This window comes from Fukomys damarensis, unplaced genomic scaffold (genome assembly GCF_012274545.1).
Source record: "Fukomys damarensis isolate Sample0158 unplaced genomic scaffold, DMR_v1.0_HiC HiC_scaffold_26, whole genome shotgun sequence".
Lineage (NCBI taxonomy): Eukaryota > Metazoa > Chordata > Mammalia > Rodentia > Bathyergidae > Fukomys > Fukomys damarensis.
The window spans coordinates 13936975-13956023 of record NW_022900938.1 but is presented as its reverse complement, the minus strand read 5'-3'; the positions used below and the strand labels follow the sequence as shown (position 1 = coordinate 13956023).

Sequence of the window (19049 nt, the reverse complement as noted above, 5' to 3'; positions counted from 1 at the left end):
CAAATTTGCATCAATATTCCTGCCTCAGTCTGAGTGCTGTGGTCACAGGAGTGCAGCACCATGCATGACCCTTAATTTTAAACTGCAATCACTGATAAATAAATTCATCACCAACTATAAATTCATGTCTTATGTGAATTTCTGTATTCTGGCATGTACAAAGTAGTGATTTAACCCTGTGACTAAATTTTCTAAGATGTGCAAAATATTTCTAGAATAAGAAAGAAAACCTAAATTAACAAAGATTGGTCATTTTTTAAAAAAGAATCATAAAATCCTACTTAAAATCATTTGTAGGATTTTATCTACACAAAATGATTCTACTAGCAGTATTCCCTTAAATAAATAAATTTAAAGGAATTAGCCTAGATATTAAACATTAAGTGTTTACTATGCATTATTAAATTTAATCCTCATAGCTACTCTTAAATGTACATTTCATTGTGGTAAAACAAATGACATAAAATGTACCATTTTAACCCATTTTTAAGCATGCAGTAATGTCACTAAGACTATCTATACTATTGTATAACAGTCATCACCATCTATCTTTGTAACTTTTTACAGCTCCATAATCATTTTTTAAAACTATTTTTCAGGTACAAAATAGTCTAGGATATCAATTCAAGTCCAAGTCCATTTGATTTCAGGCTTGACTGCCCTCTTCAGTACTCTTGAACATTTAATAAATTGCCACACAATGAGACGAAGGTAGAGGGACAAGCAAAGCTTAAGTTGTTTCCTTTTTAGAAAAAGTGGTACTTCATTTTACAAACTTTTTTGTGAACCATTTGGTTTGCAAACAGAAGCGTTTGGCAAAATTTTGTTTTCGTTTTTTTGCAAATTCTACATCAGGTTAACAAATATGACTGCAGCCATCTTTCCCACACGAACATGAACATGGTCATCTTTTCCAGAACTGTGGAACAAGTAAGTTTGTGAACAGAGTTATCACTAGTCAAATCAATCACACAGACTGAAACTTCTACAAACTCCTTTAATTCACCCTTTATTCTGTATATTAAAGTAATTTTTCAAGTTTACATTGCTAATCATTTAATTTTGAAAAATAAATTGGTTCTTAAAAAGAGCTGAAAGGTAAAGATAAATATGAAAGTAAAGGTGATGCCAATGTCCTTATTACTCTTCCATTAAGAGTTGTAGCTCAAGCTGTGCATGGTGGGGGTGAATGCAATAATCTCAGCTACTTGAGAGGCTGAGGCAAGAGGAACACAAGTTCAAGCCATACTCAGGCAACTCAGCAAGAAACTAGCTTGAAAAAAGAAGAAGAAAAAAACAGACTGGAGATGTAGCTCAGAGGTATAGCACCTACCTAGCATGCATGAAGCCCTGTGTTTGATTCTCAGTACTGTGACGGAGAAGACAGAACTGTAAGCCATTTTCTCACTCTTTTGACTTTTGGCAGCTGGCCTTGTGATTTAGTTGGACTAACAGAACACAGTATAGGTGACACTACATCACTTATTTATTTATGATCAAACTTGAGTCCTTGCGATTGCAAGGCAGGCAGCAGAACCACTGATCTAAGGCTTAAGAAAGTTCACAGCTCCAGACTTTGCTCTTTTGATACTTGCCCTTAAGTGTCACTGTGGGAAAGCCTGAAATATCAATTGCAGTTCAGCATCTCTGCTGACCCACTTGGGCCTGTTAGCAGACCTACCAGCTGAATGCAACCATAACCTACAGCTGGTGAGACCAACAAAGAAACTACCCAAACAACCCACAAAATCATTAAGAAATAGCACATTGCTGGTTCTCAGCCACTAAGTTTTGGACTTGCCTGTCATGAAGCAGTAGGTAACTGTAACAATGATTAATAAAAAGTTCAGTAATAAATCTCTCTTTAACTGAACACATTGTTAAACATCCTGGAAATTTAAGATTCTAGTTACAAAGTAGTTAAAGTAAATTGATTAAATTAATTTTATCCTAAGTACTAGCAAACCACTAATAGGTAGCGGAGTTGGTCAGATGTAACATTTTTTTTGGTACCAGCGATTGAACTCAGGAACTTGCACTTGGCAAGGCAGGCGGCAGAGACACTGAGCTAAATCCCCGACCCTGTAACCTTTTTTTAAATAAAGGACAGCATCATACTATATTAAGGATAACACAACTTATCTCATTTAATAGCATCATTTTCCATTACTAAGGCAAATGTAAATACATATGCTAGAATCTATACATTATATATATATGTATGTATATATATACATACATATATATATAATGTGTGTGTGTATATATATATATATACATACATATATATATATATAGTGATTAAAAATTGAAAATATAGTGTAATTATTCAACTTGTGTTTCATAACCTGGGTACGCTAGACATAAATCAGGCCTTTCTTACCTTTTTTTTCTTTGGTTTTTTGAGACAGGGTCTCACAATGTAGTTGAGACTGCTCTGGAATTCACTGTGTAGCCCAGGCTGGTCTCGAACTCACGGTGATCCTCCTGCCTCAGCCTCGCAAGTGCTGTGATTATAGGCATGTGCCACCACGCCTGGCAGGCCTTTCTTACTTTGGTAATTAGTAACTACATTAAATTGTGTCAAAATGGCAACAGGTATTACTGACACATGCAAAGTATATGGCAACATTAAACAGTCTTTTGCTATACTTTCTGAAGTTTTTCTCTTCCTGTCAATTATGTGTTCTTGAGGAGAGAATACTTAATGTATAGTGTATCAAATATTTCTTACCATTTTGCCTAAGTAAACCTGGCAAGCTTGCTCATAGGAAAATCAAAAAGCTTTTCACTAAATAAACTTGATTACAGGATACTATTTAAGTGTCCAAAATCGTGTTTTTTATATAATTTTAGTTAAGTTTTTGGTTGTACTACAATTGATCCTATCCAGCTTCTATTTAGAGCATCTCTATCATCCCCAAAAAGTTCTCTTAACCCTAGCCAAATGCTGAACTCATACTTTCTGCCTCAATAAATTTTCCCTTTCTAGACATATGCTATAAAAACAATCATATAATACATGGAGCATTTTACACCTGGCTTCTTCACCTAACCTCATTTATCTTAGTTCCTCTTAACTGCTCAAGAGTATTCAGTTAAATGTATATACTACATCCGTTTAACCATAGATCAGCTGTTGGGCATCTGAACTGTTTCCAGTTTGGGGCTATTCTGACCAATGAATGCTTCTACGAAGATGTCTTTGGACAGATTTGTTCTCACTTCTCCAGGGAAGATTCCCAGGGGTAGAATTACCTCCTTCCATACTTCTTAGCTGTTCTCAGATGTGATTCAGATAGGCAAGTAAACTGAAAGTGGCTTTAAATAATAATTACTGTAGTAATACATAATTCATTCATTTGGGAACAAAGGATCATATTGTCAGAAATTGTGGGAGAAGCTGAGAAAAACTATGAATAAAGTACTGATTATACCCTAAATAAGTTTATAGTCTAGGGAGGGATGTACAGATAAAAGTACACTTTTTTTTAAAGGTAAATATCCAGTTTTAGAAGCTAGTTGCTCCATGGTTAGTTTGTGGGTGCAAAGTTCAAAGATGATAGAAAAACTATGATGATGAATTCTCATATTTCTTTCAAAACAATAATGCTCACTATCTAATAATAGGAAAATAGCAAAAAACAAAAACTTCTATGTATTAATATGACGAAAACCATAATAAACAGTCAAAGTTTCTAAGAATGGTGAGGAGAATACATAAGATGTGGGAAATTAAAGGACCTAAAACTGTGAAGGCACCCATGGATTCTTTCTGGTATGAATACTGTATATGTGGACAGAGTAAATTACAGCTCACACTAAGTTTCTTCAACTGTGTAAACAGCAGAAAGTTTGTCTTTAAGTTATCTTGGCTTCTCTTAGTTCTTTCTGGATATCGTTTGTTCTTGGGAGGTGAGGTAGCATCAGTGAGAGAATAATCTCCAGGCAAAACCTCCAAAACCTGCCCCCACCCATTCTTTAAATCAAGGGGGCCTATCCACCCTACCATCCTTCTAGGGCCACTCATCATTTCATGTTCTACTTCCTTTTTATTCATTTTAACTTCAAATTATAATTACTTCCTGTCCTCTTCCTGTTTTACAACTGCTTCATACAACCTACAGTAAGAGAAATCATATACCTATGTGAACTTGCGCTCAACTTGATTTCATGATTACTGACTGTAAACTGACTTGCAACACCATTCCATTTTCATTTTCAATTCACTCTCCTATTTTTCATAATGATTAATGGATTCTTTCTCCTCTCTGTCCCTGTCTATCAGCATCTAAGTCATTAAGTTGTCCTCAGCCTCCCAGACTGATAGGATTTCTCTCTCTTAAAATCTAAACAATAAGGTCTAAACGGTATCTCAGTATGTCTCTGTTTAATCCTAATCTGGGTTCTAGATTCACACAGTATGGACAACTGGCTATTCAACATTTCCACCCCGATAGCTAATAGGCCTCTTATACCTGGAATACCTAATATCAAGATGTGAGCACCTCCATTGCACCCCAGCACACACCTATTCCTCTTGCTTCCTCACCCCGTAAATCCTGAAATCAAAAAACATTGAGGTTATTTCTCATTATCTTTCCAAAGAATACTGATGCTTGAGAATCAGCTTGTGTTAATTTTCTGTCGTTGCTGAGAAAAAATGCCTTCAAAGACCCTCAAAGTTAGAGGGGAAGGAGTTTATCTGGTTTACATTTCCTTGAGGTTTCAGTCTATAACTGGCGGGCTTCAAGGCAGAGATGGCAAACAGGCTTCATGGAGAAGAAACAACATGGCGGGCACAAGGTAGCAAAGGCAACCAGAGGCCTTCACAGCATCTTTCTGCCTCTTTTATCCCATCCAGACTACGGGATGAGGGCTGCGTTAAACCACTCCCTCATGTGTAGTGGTTTAGTAAGCACACGCCCTTAATCCTAGCATCACACATTCCAGATTCATCAGCTGCTGACCAAATGAGGTTTTTTTGGGGGGGACATCTAAACACAAACCATAACATAGCTTTCATTGTATTAAAATTCTTTGGCAATGTTCAAGTTTAATATAATGTTAAGAATATACATTTCCATTAGGCTATGAAATATACTGTCACAATTCCAAGTTACATTATGAATCAGAAAGATGATTCCTTTTAACTCCTTATGTATTCGTCAGCCTACTCTCCTACTCCAATGGATTCAAAGATGACTACATGGTCCCAAAAGATGGCATACAACAGAGACAACTGTTTCCACTTTGTTCTACTTCCCCTGGGGAGGATGGATAGAGGATGGGAGGAAGGCCAAGAAGCAGAGACTGGGAAACAAGAAGAATCAGCATTTGGATTACCATGACATTTGTCCTAGCAGACAACACAGACCTGAAAGGAACAAATTCACAAAACAGCACAGTGGCAAAACTGATGAACTCTAAATGATCTTTGTAATGTTTTATAAAAGCCAAAAGGGGCTGGGGTTTTAGCTCAGTGGTGCCTGCCTTGCAAGACAGTTTGATTCCTGGTGGTTCAAAAAAAAAGCATAGAAGATTTTGAGGTTTCTCGTTTAGGTCACCAAGTTAATGATAAATACCTAATAGAAGGAACACAAAAGAGAAACAAAATGAAGGATAATTAAGCATTCATGTACAAAGGAGATAGTATAATATTTGTAATATAATACTTGATGGATAGTATAATATGTGACAACAGTATAATACAGTGATCGCATAATATAGTAACAGTAATATTTGACAATAATATAGTAATAATAATATTTGATCAATAGTAGAATACTTCACTGAAGCCACAGAAGTAAATGTTTTCATACATATACAGTATAGTGTGGGTGAAGTAAGTTTATTTAGAAATACCCACTGCAGTGGCTGTGAAAAGACCAAAAAATTTATAGGTAACATAAGTAATAGTTTCCATTCTTCAAGAACCTGGCGCACACTGCCATGATAAGTGCTTCAGGAAGCACTGAACTTCTCTTTGAGATTGCTATTATTTTCATCTTAAACATAAGAACAATGATACTCTAGTATGCTAAATGAGCTAAAACAGAGATGTACCTCAATGGTGTAGTAGTTGCCTGGGCGAGTTCCTGGCATCAATCCCCAACAATACAAGGAAAAAAAAAGCTAAATAACTTGTCTTAAGTCACTCAGGTAATACTGGAGAGACCAAAACTCACATTCTGGCTCACTAACTCCAAAATCCATCCTCTTAACTAACTCCTTATCAAGCCACAGTGAACAAAATCAAGGGCCTTCCCAATCCTATCACCCCAGCCCCAAAAGCACATTTATATTTGTAAAAGCAGGGACTCTTACTCTTCTTACCTCAGCAATATCATTAAGATATATTTGTTAGCTCTACTAAAAAGCATGATTATTTTTAACTATTTTAAAAAGTTTAAATTTTACATAGGGGAGGAGGCTTGAGGGGAATGAGATAAAATATAATTTATTTTAAAAAGTTTATGGCTGGGGATTTAGCTCAGTGGTGGAAGAAAGGAAGGAGAAGGAAGGGAGAGAGAGAAAAAAGTTGTTTATGTGCTGGAAATTTAGCTCAGTGGCACCGCACTTGCCTCACAAGTGCAAGGTCCTGATTTCGAACCCCAGTACCAAAAAAAAAAAAAAGTTTAAGCTTGGATTCTGACATAAATCTAAAAGTGTTTGAATATAAGTGAAAGAGGGCTAAAGTATAACAAATATTTCTACTCATTTATCAAATATTCATTTAGTGTTTCTCACAGTGTTTAAAAATAGACCCTGATGCTATGCCTCTGAACTGACTTCGCTCTCAATTTGACACTTAAGGGTTGTTTCATTTTGTATTTTCTGAGTCACTTTGTTCACTTCTTAATTACAAACCTTAATTAGAAATATTTTTTATGGGATCTTGTAATATTATGCTCTTTGAGAGAGTACAAAAGCAGTATCTAGGCCAGGGATTTGGCTCAGTGGTTCTACCACCTGCTTTGCAAGTACAAGGACCTGAGTTCAATTCCCGATACCAAAAAACCAAAAAGGCAATATCTGTAACATAAAATATTTTCAGTTTAAAAACATATTTTTGCCGGGTGTGGTGGTGCACACCTGTAATTCCAGCACTCGGGAGGCTGAGGCAGGAGGATCGCTGTGAGTTTGAAACCAGCTGGGCTACATAGTGAGTTCCAGGTCAGACTCAACTACATAGTGAGACTCTGTCTCAAAAAAAAAAACAAACATATTTTTAAAATTATTTCAGTAATGACGTGTGTTTTAGTATAGAACTCCTGTATTACTTTGTGCCACTCTCCTAACAATGTCCTTCTTCCTACTGATTCCAAAATCTAATGTAACATACAGGATGGTCATTTACACAGCTCTTTTCTAGTAATCTGGCAATCAAACCCAAAATTTTATTCTAAAATGTATAATGGGTAAACCCATAGTGACCCTTTTATGCGTGAAAATATTTTTGGCACTTTATAAAACACAAACTAGATTTCAGATGTAAATACAAATGAAAAAAAGAAAAAATAAATAAAGTTTAAAAAAATTTTTGGAAAAAAACAAGTTACGTTTTACATATACCTGAGTATGTTTTATAAAAAAAAATTTTTTAAGTTTCTGAGCAAAATAACCTTAACTTGTCAATTTAGTAAGGAATTTCTACTCTTTTCTTTTCTTTGGTAGTGGGGATCAAAGTCAAGACCTTGTACTTGCAAGGTAGGTGGCGTAATCACTGAGCTAAATCCCCAGCCCATTTCTACTATTTTCTTCACCCATAGGAATAAAGATTCCCCTCTATGTCTGCACAATTCACACAAAGTGTTGCATAGACAGAAAGAGACACTAACTAGGACTCCAAAGAATCCACCGTTATCACTGGAAGCCTTGTTCCACACATAGCCCCACTGTCTATCCACAGTCCCTTTCCATGCTATACACAGAGCTAGGAACTTATACCTTCTAATGGAATTTAAAGACATGATCACAGTAGTTACTAAAGATAATTAAAAATCAGCAACTTTTTGGCTGAAAATAAGATTTAACTTTTTGTAAAAACTTATTTTAGGAATCTCAAATATATTTTGTTGAATTTTCACTAGAAAGAATCTTTTTATGAGTTAACTTTTCTGAAGCTGGAGGACAAGTAGTGCTAGTAAAACATGAATCAAAGTAGAAAATAGTGCTTATCTTGATTCCTGAGATAAAGTAAGCATGTTCTGTGACACAAGACTGTGACACTAAAATCACTTTTATAGCACACTGAGAAGACAAATATCTGCACATTTCTATCAATCCTAGATGCTACCTGTTATTCCAAGTCATTAAACTTTCATTAATCTATTTTATGAAGTTAAAAAATACTAATATGAGGCCTATGCCTATAACCCCAGCACTCGGGAGGCCAAGGCAGGAAGATCAGGCTTGAAGTCCTGTCCCGGCTACACAGCAATTTTAAGAACAGCCTGCACTACATAGCAAGACCTTGTCTCAAATGTAAATAAATTAATAAATCAGTAATTAAGTAAATAAATATTTAATGAACTCCTCACTGTTCATTTCATAACCCAAGCTGACTAGAAATCCCTCAGGAATATTTTAACCAGGCCCAGACCAAAACTGAGATCACTAAGTATCACAAATATCCTGTACCTAGTACTTCAGCAGGTCAAAAACAACAGAATCAAATCACATATACCATATGACAAAACTCAGGCTTTGCAAACAATCAGAGTAAATCTACAAATAGTCATAATACTATGCAATCAATTTTATAGGTTAAAGACAGAATTACCACATAACAACAATTTTACTCCTGGTATGTGCAAAATAAATTAAAAATACACACACACACACACACACACACATTTTATAAATATTCATATAACATAATTACTTATAATAACCAAGTAGAAACTACCCAAACATTCATAAACTCACGAATGAATAAATAAAATGTGCTATATCTACACAATGGAATATTCAGCAATGAAATGAAAATAGTGATATATGCATGCTCCAACTTGCATAAACCTATCACATATTCCACTATTACATTCATATGAAATTTCTACAATAGGCACAGAGATAAACACAAAGTAGTTGAGTGTTTGCCTGGTGGGGCACTGATAGGAAATTGGGACTGAATGTTAGTGGGTATAGAGTTTCTTCCTACGTGATAAAAATGTTCTAAATTCTCTGACTGAGCTACTAAATAAACTAAAAACCATAAACAGTACACCTCAGATGGGTGAACTGTATTGAACTATGCCTCATAATTCTGGGACTAGCACATTTCAAATGAGTGAATTATATAAGAAATACAGTGAATATTTATATGTACAGTAATGTATTACTTAATTATAGTAAAATAACATTGTCATTAATCCCCTCAAAATATTTCACATTTATCCCACTGTTCTTGCCACTTTCTGAAGCAGTTCTGAAGTTCTCTTTCGTGTCTTTACTTGCACTGTCACGGCTATCTTGACATCTGTAATAAATCATAATGTTTACCTTTCATAGTCATTTTGACTGAAGAGGAGAAGTCACACAATGCCAGATTCAGTGAATACGGCAGACCAGGACTCACTGTAATGTTTTTATGAGCCCACCTTTCCACTAGATTGCACTCAGCAACAGCACTCATATTTTTGATTATACCTCATAAAGACCCTCATGAAAGAGTACTTCAAGAACTACTTCAGAAAGTGGCAAGGACAACAGATTAAATGTGTTCAAAGTAAGAAGAAGTATTTGAAGGGATTATTGGCCATGTGTCTGTGTCTTTTACTGCAAAAAATTTTTTAAATTAAAAAATATTCATCATATAATTTGATCACTCTTTGTATATGAATTATATCTTAATAAAGCTTTCATTAAGTGTTAGTTTAGGACACCTGTGGTGATACATTCCTGTAATCCTAGCTACTCAGGAGGATGAGGTAGGAAGATTTTAAGTTTGAGGACAGATTGGGCACCTTAGTGAGGCCTTGTCCCATAAAACAAGAAGGGCTGGTGATATAGCTGGGTGGTAGAGTGCCCCTGGATTGAATCACCAGTACCACCCCCATCCTCCTAAAAAAAAAGGAAGAAAGAAATCCAATTTGGTGCCTTAAAAGTTGTAAAGGGAGGGGCGGGGGATTTAGCTCAGTGGTTCAGGCACCTGTCTGGCAAGCCCATGGTCCCAAGTTTGATCCCCAGTACGAAACTAACAAAAGTTGTAAAGGACAATAAAACTATTAAAGAACAAAAAGCAACATAAATGTTATTATACAAGTAAACAGTCTGCCAACCATATCAAAAGAAGTTCTTAAATAACCCTTAACAAAAAAATTACTGTTATTAAACAGTGGAAAAACAAAACAAAATATACATATACATATACATACACACACACACACACATATATATATATAAATAAGTTCTTGGCAATCTTCCAACAAAAATTGCAAATTCAGGAACTACGCTCCAGAAAAATTTATGCATAAACATGCATATAAAATTTTAAAAATTTCTGAAGAGCTTATGTCAGATTTATGAGCCTTAAGAATGAAATGTATATTGGATTAAATTAAGATTTTCAAAATAAAATCTCTCTTATTTAAAGTATTTAATCTCTCAGATGAGTCAACCAAATAATATAACTAAAAAAAGACTTCTTCACAGAAAGAGTCATGTTTTTAGGAAGTGCATACTTTACATCCCCAGTCCAGGAAGTGCACACTTTGAATCATTAATTTTGTAATCAGGAATTAATTGTGATGCCTTAATCTACCAATTAAAAACACAATCTTCTATAAAACCAAGATCTCTACTAACCAGTGCTTCAAAAAACAAAACCAAGAACAAACAGACTTCTAAAAAATTATTTAAAAAGCACTTTACCTGATATTTTTATTAACTGACTGGCATGTCCTTCTACATTAAAACATTTTTCAGTAAAAGTGGCATCAATAGGCTAAGCACAAATCTTCAATGAATACAAATGATTTGAAAAAAGAAAAAGATGATAACATATTGTTTAAACAGAGCTTCTCAAAAATAAGAGAAGTCATGAGAGAAAATTTCTAAACTACTTTTGCATATACAGCAAAATCAGCCAGGCATTTAGCTCAGTGGTTCCGCCACCTACCTCGCAAGTGCAAGGTCCTGAGTTTGATCCCCAGTACCACACACACAAAAAAGTTTTCTATTACATAAAGCAAAATCAAAGAAAAAAAATGAAAAAGAAGACATGGAGAAGAAATCCAAATCAGCAAAACTTACATAAAAATACCATGGCACAATTTTTCAGATTGTGTTATTTATAAGAGTTATAAAGAATTACCAAAAGATATGGAAAGATTCTAAATGCTTTTCTTCAATATACCAAAAAAACCCTTACCTTCACACATGAAAAGTAATATAAAGATAACAATGATCCTAACATGATCATCTTATTTACTTTTCAAATATTTTTGTCAAATACAAAAATAGTAAATATATTAGTAAATAAATAGATAAAATAAACAGTAAATAAAAATAGTAAAAAAATATATTTTTAAACTAAACACAACAAATTGCTAAAACAAAAGCTCTACGAAGTCATTTACTAACCTTAAAGGAAATTTACTAAGACCATAAAAACATCACTCCAAGTATTCACACAAATATTTGGGATACTATATACATATGCTTTGTAACATTATTGTTATAACTTAAAAGAAAATTGTGTGTAAGAAATTAAAAATGAATGTTTTCCATGAGAAAATAGCAATGTAGTAAGGAATAATTTTTCCAGTATCAGAGGTAATTAGAACTCTTAATATATATAATCTGTATATCAAAATCAAAAGAAATAAGAGCTACTACAAGCATGACACTGACCAGTGCTTTCCTCAAAGATGACTAAAATCAAGTAAAAAAACCAAGATGACTTACATTGTTGTTGCGAGTTTCTACAGCAGGAAATTTTCTGACTATGAATTTCACAGCAGATTCCAAGTTTTTGTCAATAAGGTAGGATGGTTTGGCCTTGGGATCACCACATGCCTATAAAAAAAGTAATAAAAAAAGTGAAATAAATCCTCCTTCCAAAACGATGATTAGCAAATCTGTAACCAGAAATTAGAGAAATATTTATTGTTTTTGGTGAGCAGGTGATAAAATGAATAGGCAAAGTGCAGGGATTGTCACAGCTGAAATATGCAATGGGAGACAGTACAGAGATGTTCTTCTACTGAAAAAAATGCATGGAAAGTTTCAAAGCAGTTAGCGCAGAACAGCAGTGAAGGAAAAAGCTCAAACCTAAAAAAAAAGAAAAAAAGAAAAGAAAAAGAAGAAAAGAAAAAAATTCTTGGTTTGAGGTAGAACTGTATTCCCCTGAAGCTAACAAAATATTATAAAATTAAGTAGGAAGTGGACATGTTTCTTTCTAGGTGTTATAAAAGTTTATGTTTAAATATTTTTTCCAAAATGTTTTCCTCATTCATTTTAGACAGTTTAATACAAGAGCCCTAGTTCAAAAGAATGGGAAGCTGCTAAAGTTTTTATAGAGATAAAGTGTGTGGCTTGTTCCTCTGAACATCTGAGTTACAACACTGTTTTCCATCATACCAGCAGCACTTCCAACAATAAATCTACAGCTGTTCTACATCTCATAAGCACAGAACAAGTGGAAATGTTTACATCTGACCACACCAGCAGTGCAGCATTGTCTGTAAAGGACTTATAAAGCATTAAACAAATGTAAGATATTATTAGGAAAAACTTTTTACCTGAACTATTAGCAATACGGAATATAACCTTTAATACTGTTCAATTTCATTATGTGACATTTAATTAACTGCTTGCTAGTAATATGTTATTTCTTAGGGAATTATTAAAATTATACCATTCCTATTTATTCTTACTCCCTTTTTTCAAGGATATGTCCTTTCTATTTGCTATGTGTGAGGAAATGCAGTACTTCAATTAAATGGGTCTTTTTCATTATTCACTATGGCTATGTTGTGGATTACAGAAAGAGAAGTTATGAAACATGAAACTGATCTGAAAGCGGGCAAGCGGGCAGAGGGAAGGTGAAAAGCTTTGCAAACCTTCCAAACTTGTCCTTGCTGGGGAAGCATTGTAATAAAAAGAGAGAGAATTACGTGTAAACAATAATTGTCAAACTGTGACATACTTTTCAGTAGAAAACTTAAGTACTGCAGACTATGAATAACAAAGCAAGATTAGAACTATATGGTGCTACAATTTTAAAGTATTCTAAGTAGCGAGTTTTACTATACAATAAATATAGAGTTTATACTTCTCAAATTTTAATACTGCTGTGTAAGTGTACAACCACGTCAGTATCTTGGTGCTCTAAGGCAACTTAAAATAACACTAGAAAGAAGAAAAAATAAAGGCTACATGCAGCTATAGAAACAGGAGCAAAACCATCAGTGAAAGTTTACATACCTTAAAAAGAAACGGTAGCCAAGAATAAAAATAAATTGTTATTGGATGACTTTTGCACTTCAACTCAAATTGAAACCTTTTTTCAAATATCATCTAGCTTCCCTCCAAGCCAAAATATAAAAATGAAAGTAAACATTCCTATATTTTATAAATGGAAATAGGAATGCAGTAAAAAAAATTAATTCTCAAATATAATTAAATAAAATTTTAAAATTTACAAATCTTAATCCTTAACCAGATGGATACAAAGCTAGGATGTAAATTCCATTTCAACCTCATGATGTTAACATACATTTGACTGTTTCTTAGAATAGACTATCACTTCTTTAAGTGTTATGTCTTAAAAATTAATCTTTCAATTTGTTCTTCCCAAGATAAAATTACTAGTCACTAAGAATCACGACTAAGAATTTGCTCAACAATAAGCCTCAGATCAACATTTCCTTATATCAGTGGCATAATGAAACTCAAGTCTCATAAACATTCCTGAGATAGTACAGAAATCTAGTGATTTCAAATTATGTTGTTTTTTTTTTCAAGATACTGTCTTTCCTATTCTGATTTAAAAATTCAGCTACCCATCCTATCAAATATGAAACTATCAAGTTAGCAACTATCAAATATGAAAATACAATGGACTACAATACCCATTTTCCATGATCACAAATTTTACTGTGTAAAAATACAGTGTGTGTGTGTGTGTGTGTGTGTGTGTGTGTATAAGCAGTCATACACTAAAAACAAAAAGAATGGAATTTCATTTCAATGAAAAATAAAGAAGTATATCTTTTTCTTAAAACTGGTTTACTTTTTTCCATACTGCCTAAACATAGTATACTCAGGAAGCAGTACATCAGGAAAGTTATACTCAGATTCTGGAATAAAATTAGCTGGGTATCACGAACTATGGGACCTTGGATATATTATATAACATCTCCTAGTTTCTTTATTTGTAAAAATGGGGGGAATTAGTACTTACCTCATAGAGTCATGAGGATTTGAAGAGGGCAAAAAATGGCACAGTAAGTGCTCTAAAAATGTTGGCTACTATTAATATCTACTCAAATAAGAGCCTAATAAGAATAATCACAGTAGTAATGGTCTTTGAACTAGCAGTTAAGTATGAACTTTCTTATATGACTATGATTCCCCTCTCAATAACTTACAAGGGTCAGGGTTTTAGCTCAATGGTTCCGCCGCCTGCCTCGCAAGAGCAAGGTCCTGAGTTCGATAACCAGCACCAACAAAACAAAACTAAGCTTCCCCATGTAAGTTTTTTCCATTTTCATATCCTTAGCAACAGGAAGAATAAGTAACTTGGAAAATTATTGTAATTTGGGGCTGGGGGTTTAGGTCAATGGTTTTGCTGCCTGCCTCGCAAGTGTAAGGACCCAAGTTCAATCCCCAGTACCCCCCCAAAAAAAACTTAAAGTAGTTCCTTCATTTACTGTATGTTTTACTTTACATAGAGTTTAGCTTTATAGTAATAACACGAGGGTGTTTGGGGAGCGGGGCTGATTTGATTTTTTGGTACTGGGGATTGAAACCAGAGGTTCACACATGCTAAGCACATGCTCTTCCAATGAGCTACAGCCCCAGCCACAAGAACATGAGTTTTTAAGTTAGGTTATACATGTCCAAATTCTGGTTCCACTGCTTATAACCGTAAGGGATTTTTTTTTTTTAACTTCTCTGTGCCTGAGTGTCTGCATTTATTAATCTGAAGAAAATAATTATCCTAAAAAGTTCTGTACTATGTGAGACAGAAACTTACAAGAGTATTTTGCATGCCATGTGCACTCAAAAAATACAAGGCTCATAGAAAAATTCTTATATTTAGTATAGAACTGCCTCAATCCAATCTTGGAATAAGACTGGAGTGACCTGATTTATCTGCTGACTGACCCACAGAGAAGAATGCCCTCAGTCTGACTTCTGGAAGGAAGCCAGTTCCTCTGCCTTTAGCCAGCACTGCTCCCTTTTTTTCCCTCATTTATGAAGCAGGCTATGAGATAAAGACTTTCAATTTTACACTACTATTTCCCTCAGGAAATAAACTTAATCTGAAACATAAAAAGAGGTCTGAGGAGGCACCAAGTGGAGGGATATTTCTATACTCAAATAATAATAATAATAAAAACAGTGAAATCCTCATACTAAAACATTTTACAATTCTGAATTTTTTCTCCTTTTCTACCCTTTAAAACTGTCAATAAGAGATAAAATATGCAAGTGTTAACTGAGACCTTATGTTTAAATGGTATAGGAAAAGAAACGAGAAAGAAAAAAGTAAATAAAAAAAATATATTTTAAACTCAGCAAAATGTTTTCCTTTGGAATTTAGGAGTTTGGATATGTGGCAGTAAAATTTCAGGAAAACAAATGCCTGAAGTTGCTGACACGCACAAATAAATACTGCCAAACAAGCACAGAAACTTTAAGCTATTCTCACATTTTATCATCCTTTATCTTCACAAACAACCCTGTGAAGTAAGCAGAGCAGGCGTTACCATCCCTACACTCTAGAAAACTAATGGCCTATAACTTCTATACTGCTTCAAAATGACCTAACAAAGACAACACCATTAAGAGTGGAATAGGCTCTAGTATTAAATTTCTCTATTTTACAAAATAGGGAAGGGAAGTTCAGGATGTCAAGTCACTTGCCCAATGTTATAGAACTCTCAGTGACAGAATCAACAGTGGAATGCAGGGCTGAGAATTTAGCTGAGTGGTTCCGGACGACTACTTAGAAAGTTCGACCCCCCCCCCGCAAAAAAAAGAAAGGAAATAGTGGAATGCAGGGCCAGAGTTTTTAATTTGACCACCACAGAAAGTTGTGTCAAAACGGTTTAAAATCACTGTATCGTGAGTGCATTAAGTTTAGAAGATTTTAATTTTAATAAAAATTATAAGGAATTAAATCTAAACCTATAAAACTGCCTATTACCTTTACATTTCTTACTTAAAATACCTTTTTATGAATTATTACATCCTCAAACCACAAGTTCCCTGAGATTCTCACAACTTATAAATATTCAAATCTCAAATTTTTGACTGAATTAAAAATTTTTTTTCAGAAACTGTTAATTTAATACTTCCATCTAAGTGTCAGAGCATATAACTGATTATAATAAGTTATTTTACTTGGCTTATTAAAGTATTTTTCTTTGTATGTTCGCACTAACATCATTTCTGTTGTACACAGACTGAATGTCCCTAATCCAAAAATCTAAAATCTGAAATGCTCCTAAATCTGAAACTTTTTGAGTGTCTACATGATGTCACAAGTGGAAATTCCACACCCAACCTCAAACGACAGGTCACAGTCAAAACTAGTCGCACTAAAAATATTGCACAAGATTACTTTCAGGCTATATATATGACATATCATGAAACATTCATGTTTAAACTCGGGTTCCATCCCCAGGGTATCTGATTACACACACACACACACACACACACACGCACACAATCAATCATACATATACACGCAAATATCCCACAATCTGAAAAAAATCTAAAATTGGAAATATTTCAGACAAGGGATACTCAACCTGTACTTCCAACTAAACAGCCAAAAATCAAATTTGGTAGACAACCTAATACATACATGGATTGATAAAAAATGTGATAATTGGTTGTCAGACATGTATTATGAGGTCGAAGGCTTTTTGTTAAAGGAACATAAGAAATCCGGAGAAAAGACTATATGGTCTACATTGCCCTAAGAATGCAGAAAGCAATGAACCTTATAAACACATGGTGAACAGATCTTACTCACTTCTTTGGCAAGATATTTGAACAAATGTTTCAAACCCTAGCCAGCTGGGAAATTTTAACAGTGTTATAAACAATTACATAGGCTAAAAGATCCAAAAATCTATCTAATGCACTATATGCAAAATTATGCAAGAGAAAGAAAGCAAAAGCTATCAGAGTGGCATATACGTTGTGTTCTCTGTCTCTCTCATTCATTTCAACAAGCCCTATATAATGGCTTTATAGGCCAGGTAATGTTCTAAATAGTACTTCAAAAACAAATTACACTGCCCAGAGTGAACTCATATAATCAGGCAAAGCATGCAAAATATTTCTCAAAAAATTATAAATGTACAGCAAGTGCTGAAATGCACTATTTCAATAACTGCAGATATTTGACACTGGGAGATAACAAGGATCTATTCAACCTATTTCAAATTCCAGCAGTAATACCAGCACCTGAAGTTTCTCAAAACAGGAAACGAAAAAAACAGCACTTTGAGAAAAGGGAGTGAACTGTAATTATGAGCTCAAATGCTTGAATTTAGGTTAATTTTATCTATGAAAGTTGAATATTAAATTTTGATTGCACTTATACTATAAAAACGTTTAATGGTTACTTTAAAAAAGGTATTTTGCCCAAATAACCAAATCACTTTTGATGTTACTCTCACTTCCTCTTCTGGAAACCATCATAACCATTTCCTCTAACCACAATACCACAGATCCAGTGACTTTCAGTAACGTCTCAGTTGCTCGCTTTTTTACACATAGTGCACACGGGATCAGTTAACAAATTTCTTAGGCAGCATAATCTCATCCAAAAATTCAGGTCAATGCAAGCTTTAAGTAAAACTACCTAAAATTAAATGATTCTTAGCCTATATAAAATTATAATGAAGGCCTTAGTGACTGCAGCGGGCTCGCTGGTAATGACACTGAACTGCCGCACAAAACCGGGCAGAAACGAACAGGTACTCTCCAGACTGTACTTGCCTTCAGGTGAGTAACCACTTCCAAAGTTAATTAATTACTATTAGCCCGGGACAGTCCTCTTTAGAATTACAGTTGTCTACATCAAATTATCCAAATAAATCAACCTTTGCACTCCAACTGCTTAATGTGAACTTCATTTAAAAAATCTTTCTTCAGAATCCCTAACACAACCCATAATCTACAGTACTGTTACGATTAAAATGAAAGATGCATTCACGATATATTAAAGCCAATAAAAATAATTATGAAGGCATCACACCACACACTGGAAGTCACAAAGATGTAGTTAGACTGCAACCCCCCCCATAAAAAAAACCTCTATTAAGTCTCTTAAATTTCCTCTATCAAATTCTTTAAAACGTAATCTTCTCTTAAAAGGAATGGGGGTGGTTGTTTTCTAAGATAAATTAATGTCATTTTCTTCTACCTTTACATCCACTTAACTCCAATTCAGCCTTTCCCTATTTAATTTGAAGACGTGTACTGTACATCTCGCCTGGGTCTATTAGTTGTAGCTACTAAAATTCTCCGACTACGCCACACATCAGGAGTAGCAGTCGCATATTTCGCTCTTACTTTAAGAAACGGTGTTTGGATACTCGGCTGGGAGAACTCCGATGAGGGGGAGCACAGAGCCACAAGGTGGTTATTCCTGTTCAGTGACTCACAGCCCCAAGTACTTCCGAGGACAGCGGTCCCACCCTCGCTTCCCCTCCGCTCCGGCTTCCCGAGCGGAGGAGCCCCGCGCCCCGACTCATCCCTCGGAATCTCGCGGGTTGATTTTGAACCAGAAGAAGTGAAAATAGCATTTTCTGATTGGTCCCAGGTGCAGGGCTTGGAACTGTTTTTCTGTGCAT

General features: G+C 34.6%; 1 protein-coding gene across 1 annotated transcript in view; it reads right to left on the bottom strand.

Annotated features, from left to right (window-relative positions):
• The window catches only part of Nckap1 (NCK associated protein 1), an 89000-nt gene that overhangs the window by 68663 nt on the left and 1288 nt on the right, over positions 1-19049 (bottom strand). The window contains exons 3-5 of the mRNA XM_010636882.2: positions 18769-19041; positions 13071-13088; positions 11914-12024 (exon numbers count right to left, since the gene is read on the bottom strand). Of these exons, the coding sequence (XP_010635184.1) occupies positions 11914-12024; positions 13071-13088; positions 18769-19041 (402 nt within the window). The remainder of the gene's footprint in view (positions 1-11913; positions 12025-13070; positions 13089-18768; positions 19042-19049) is intronic.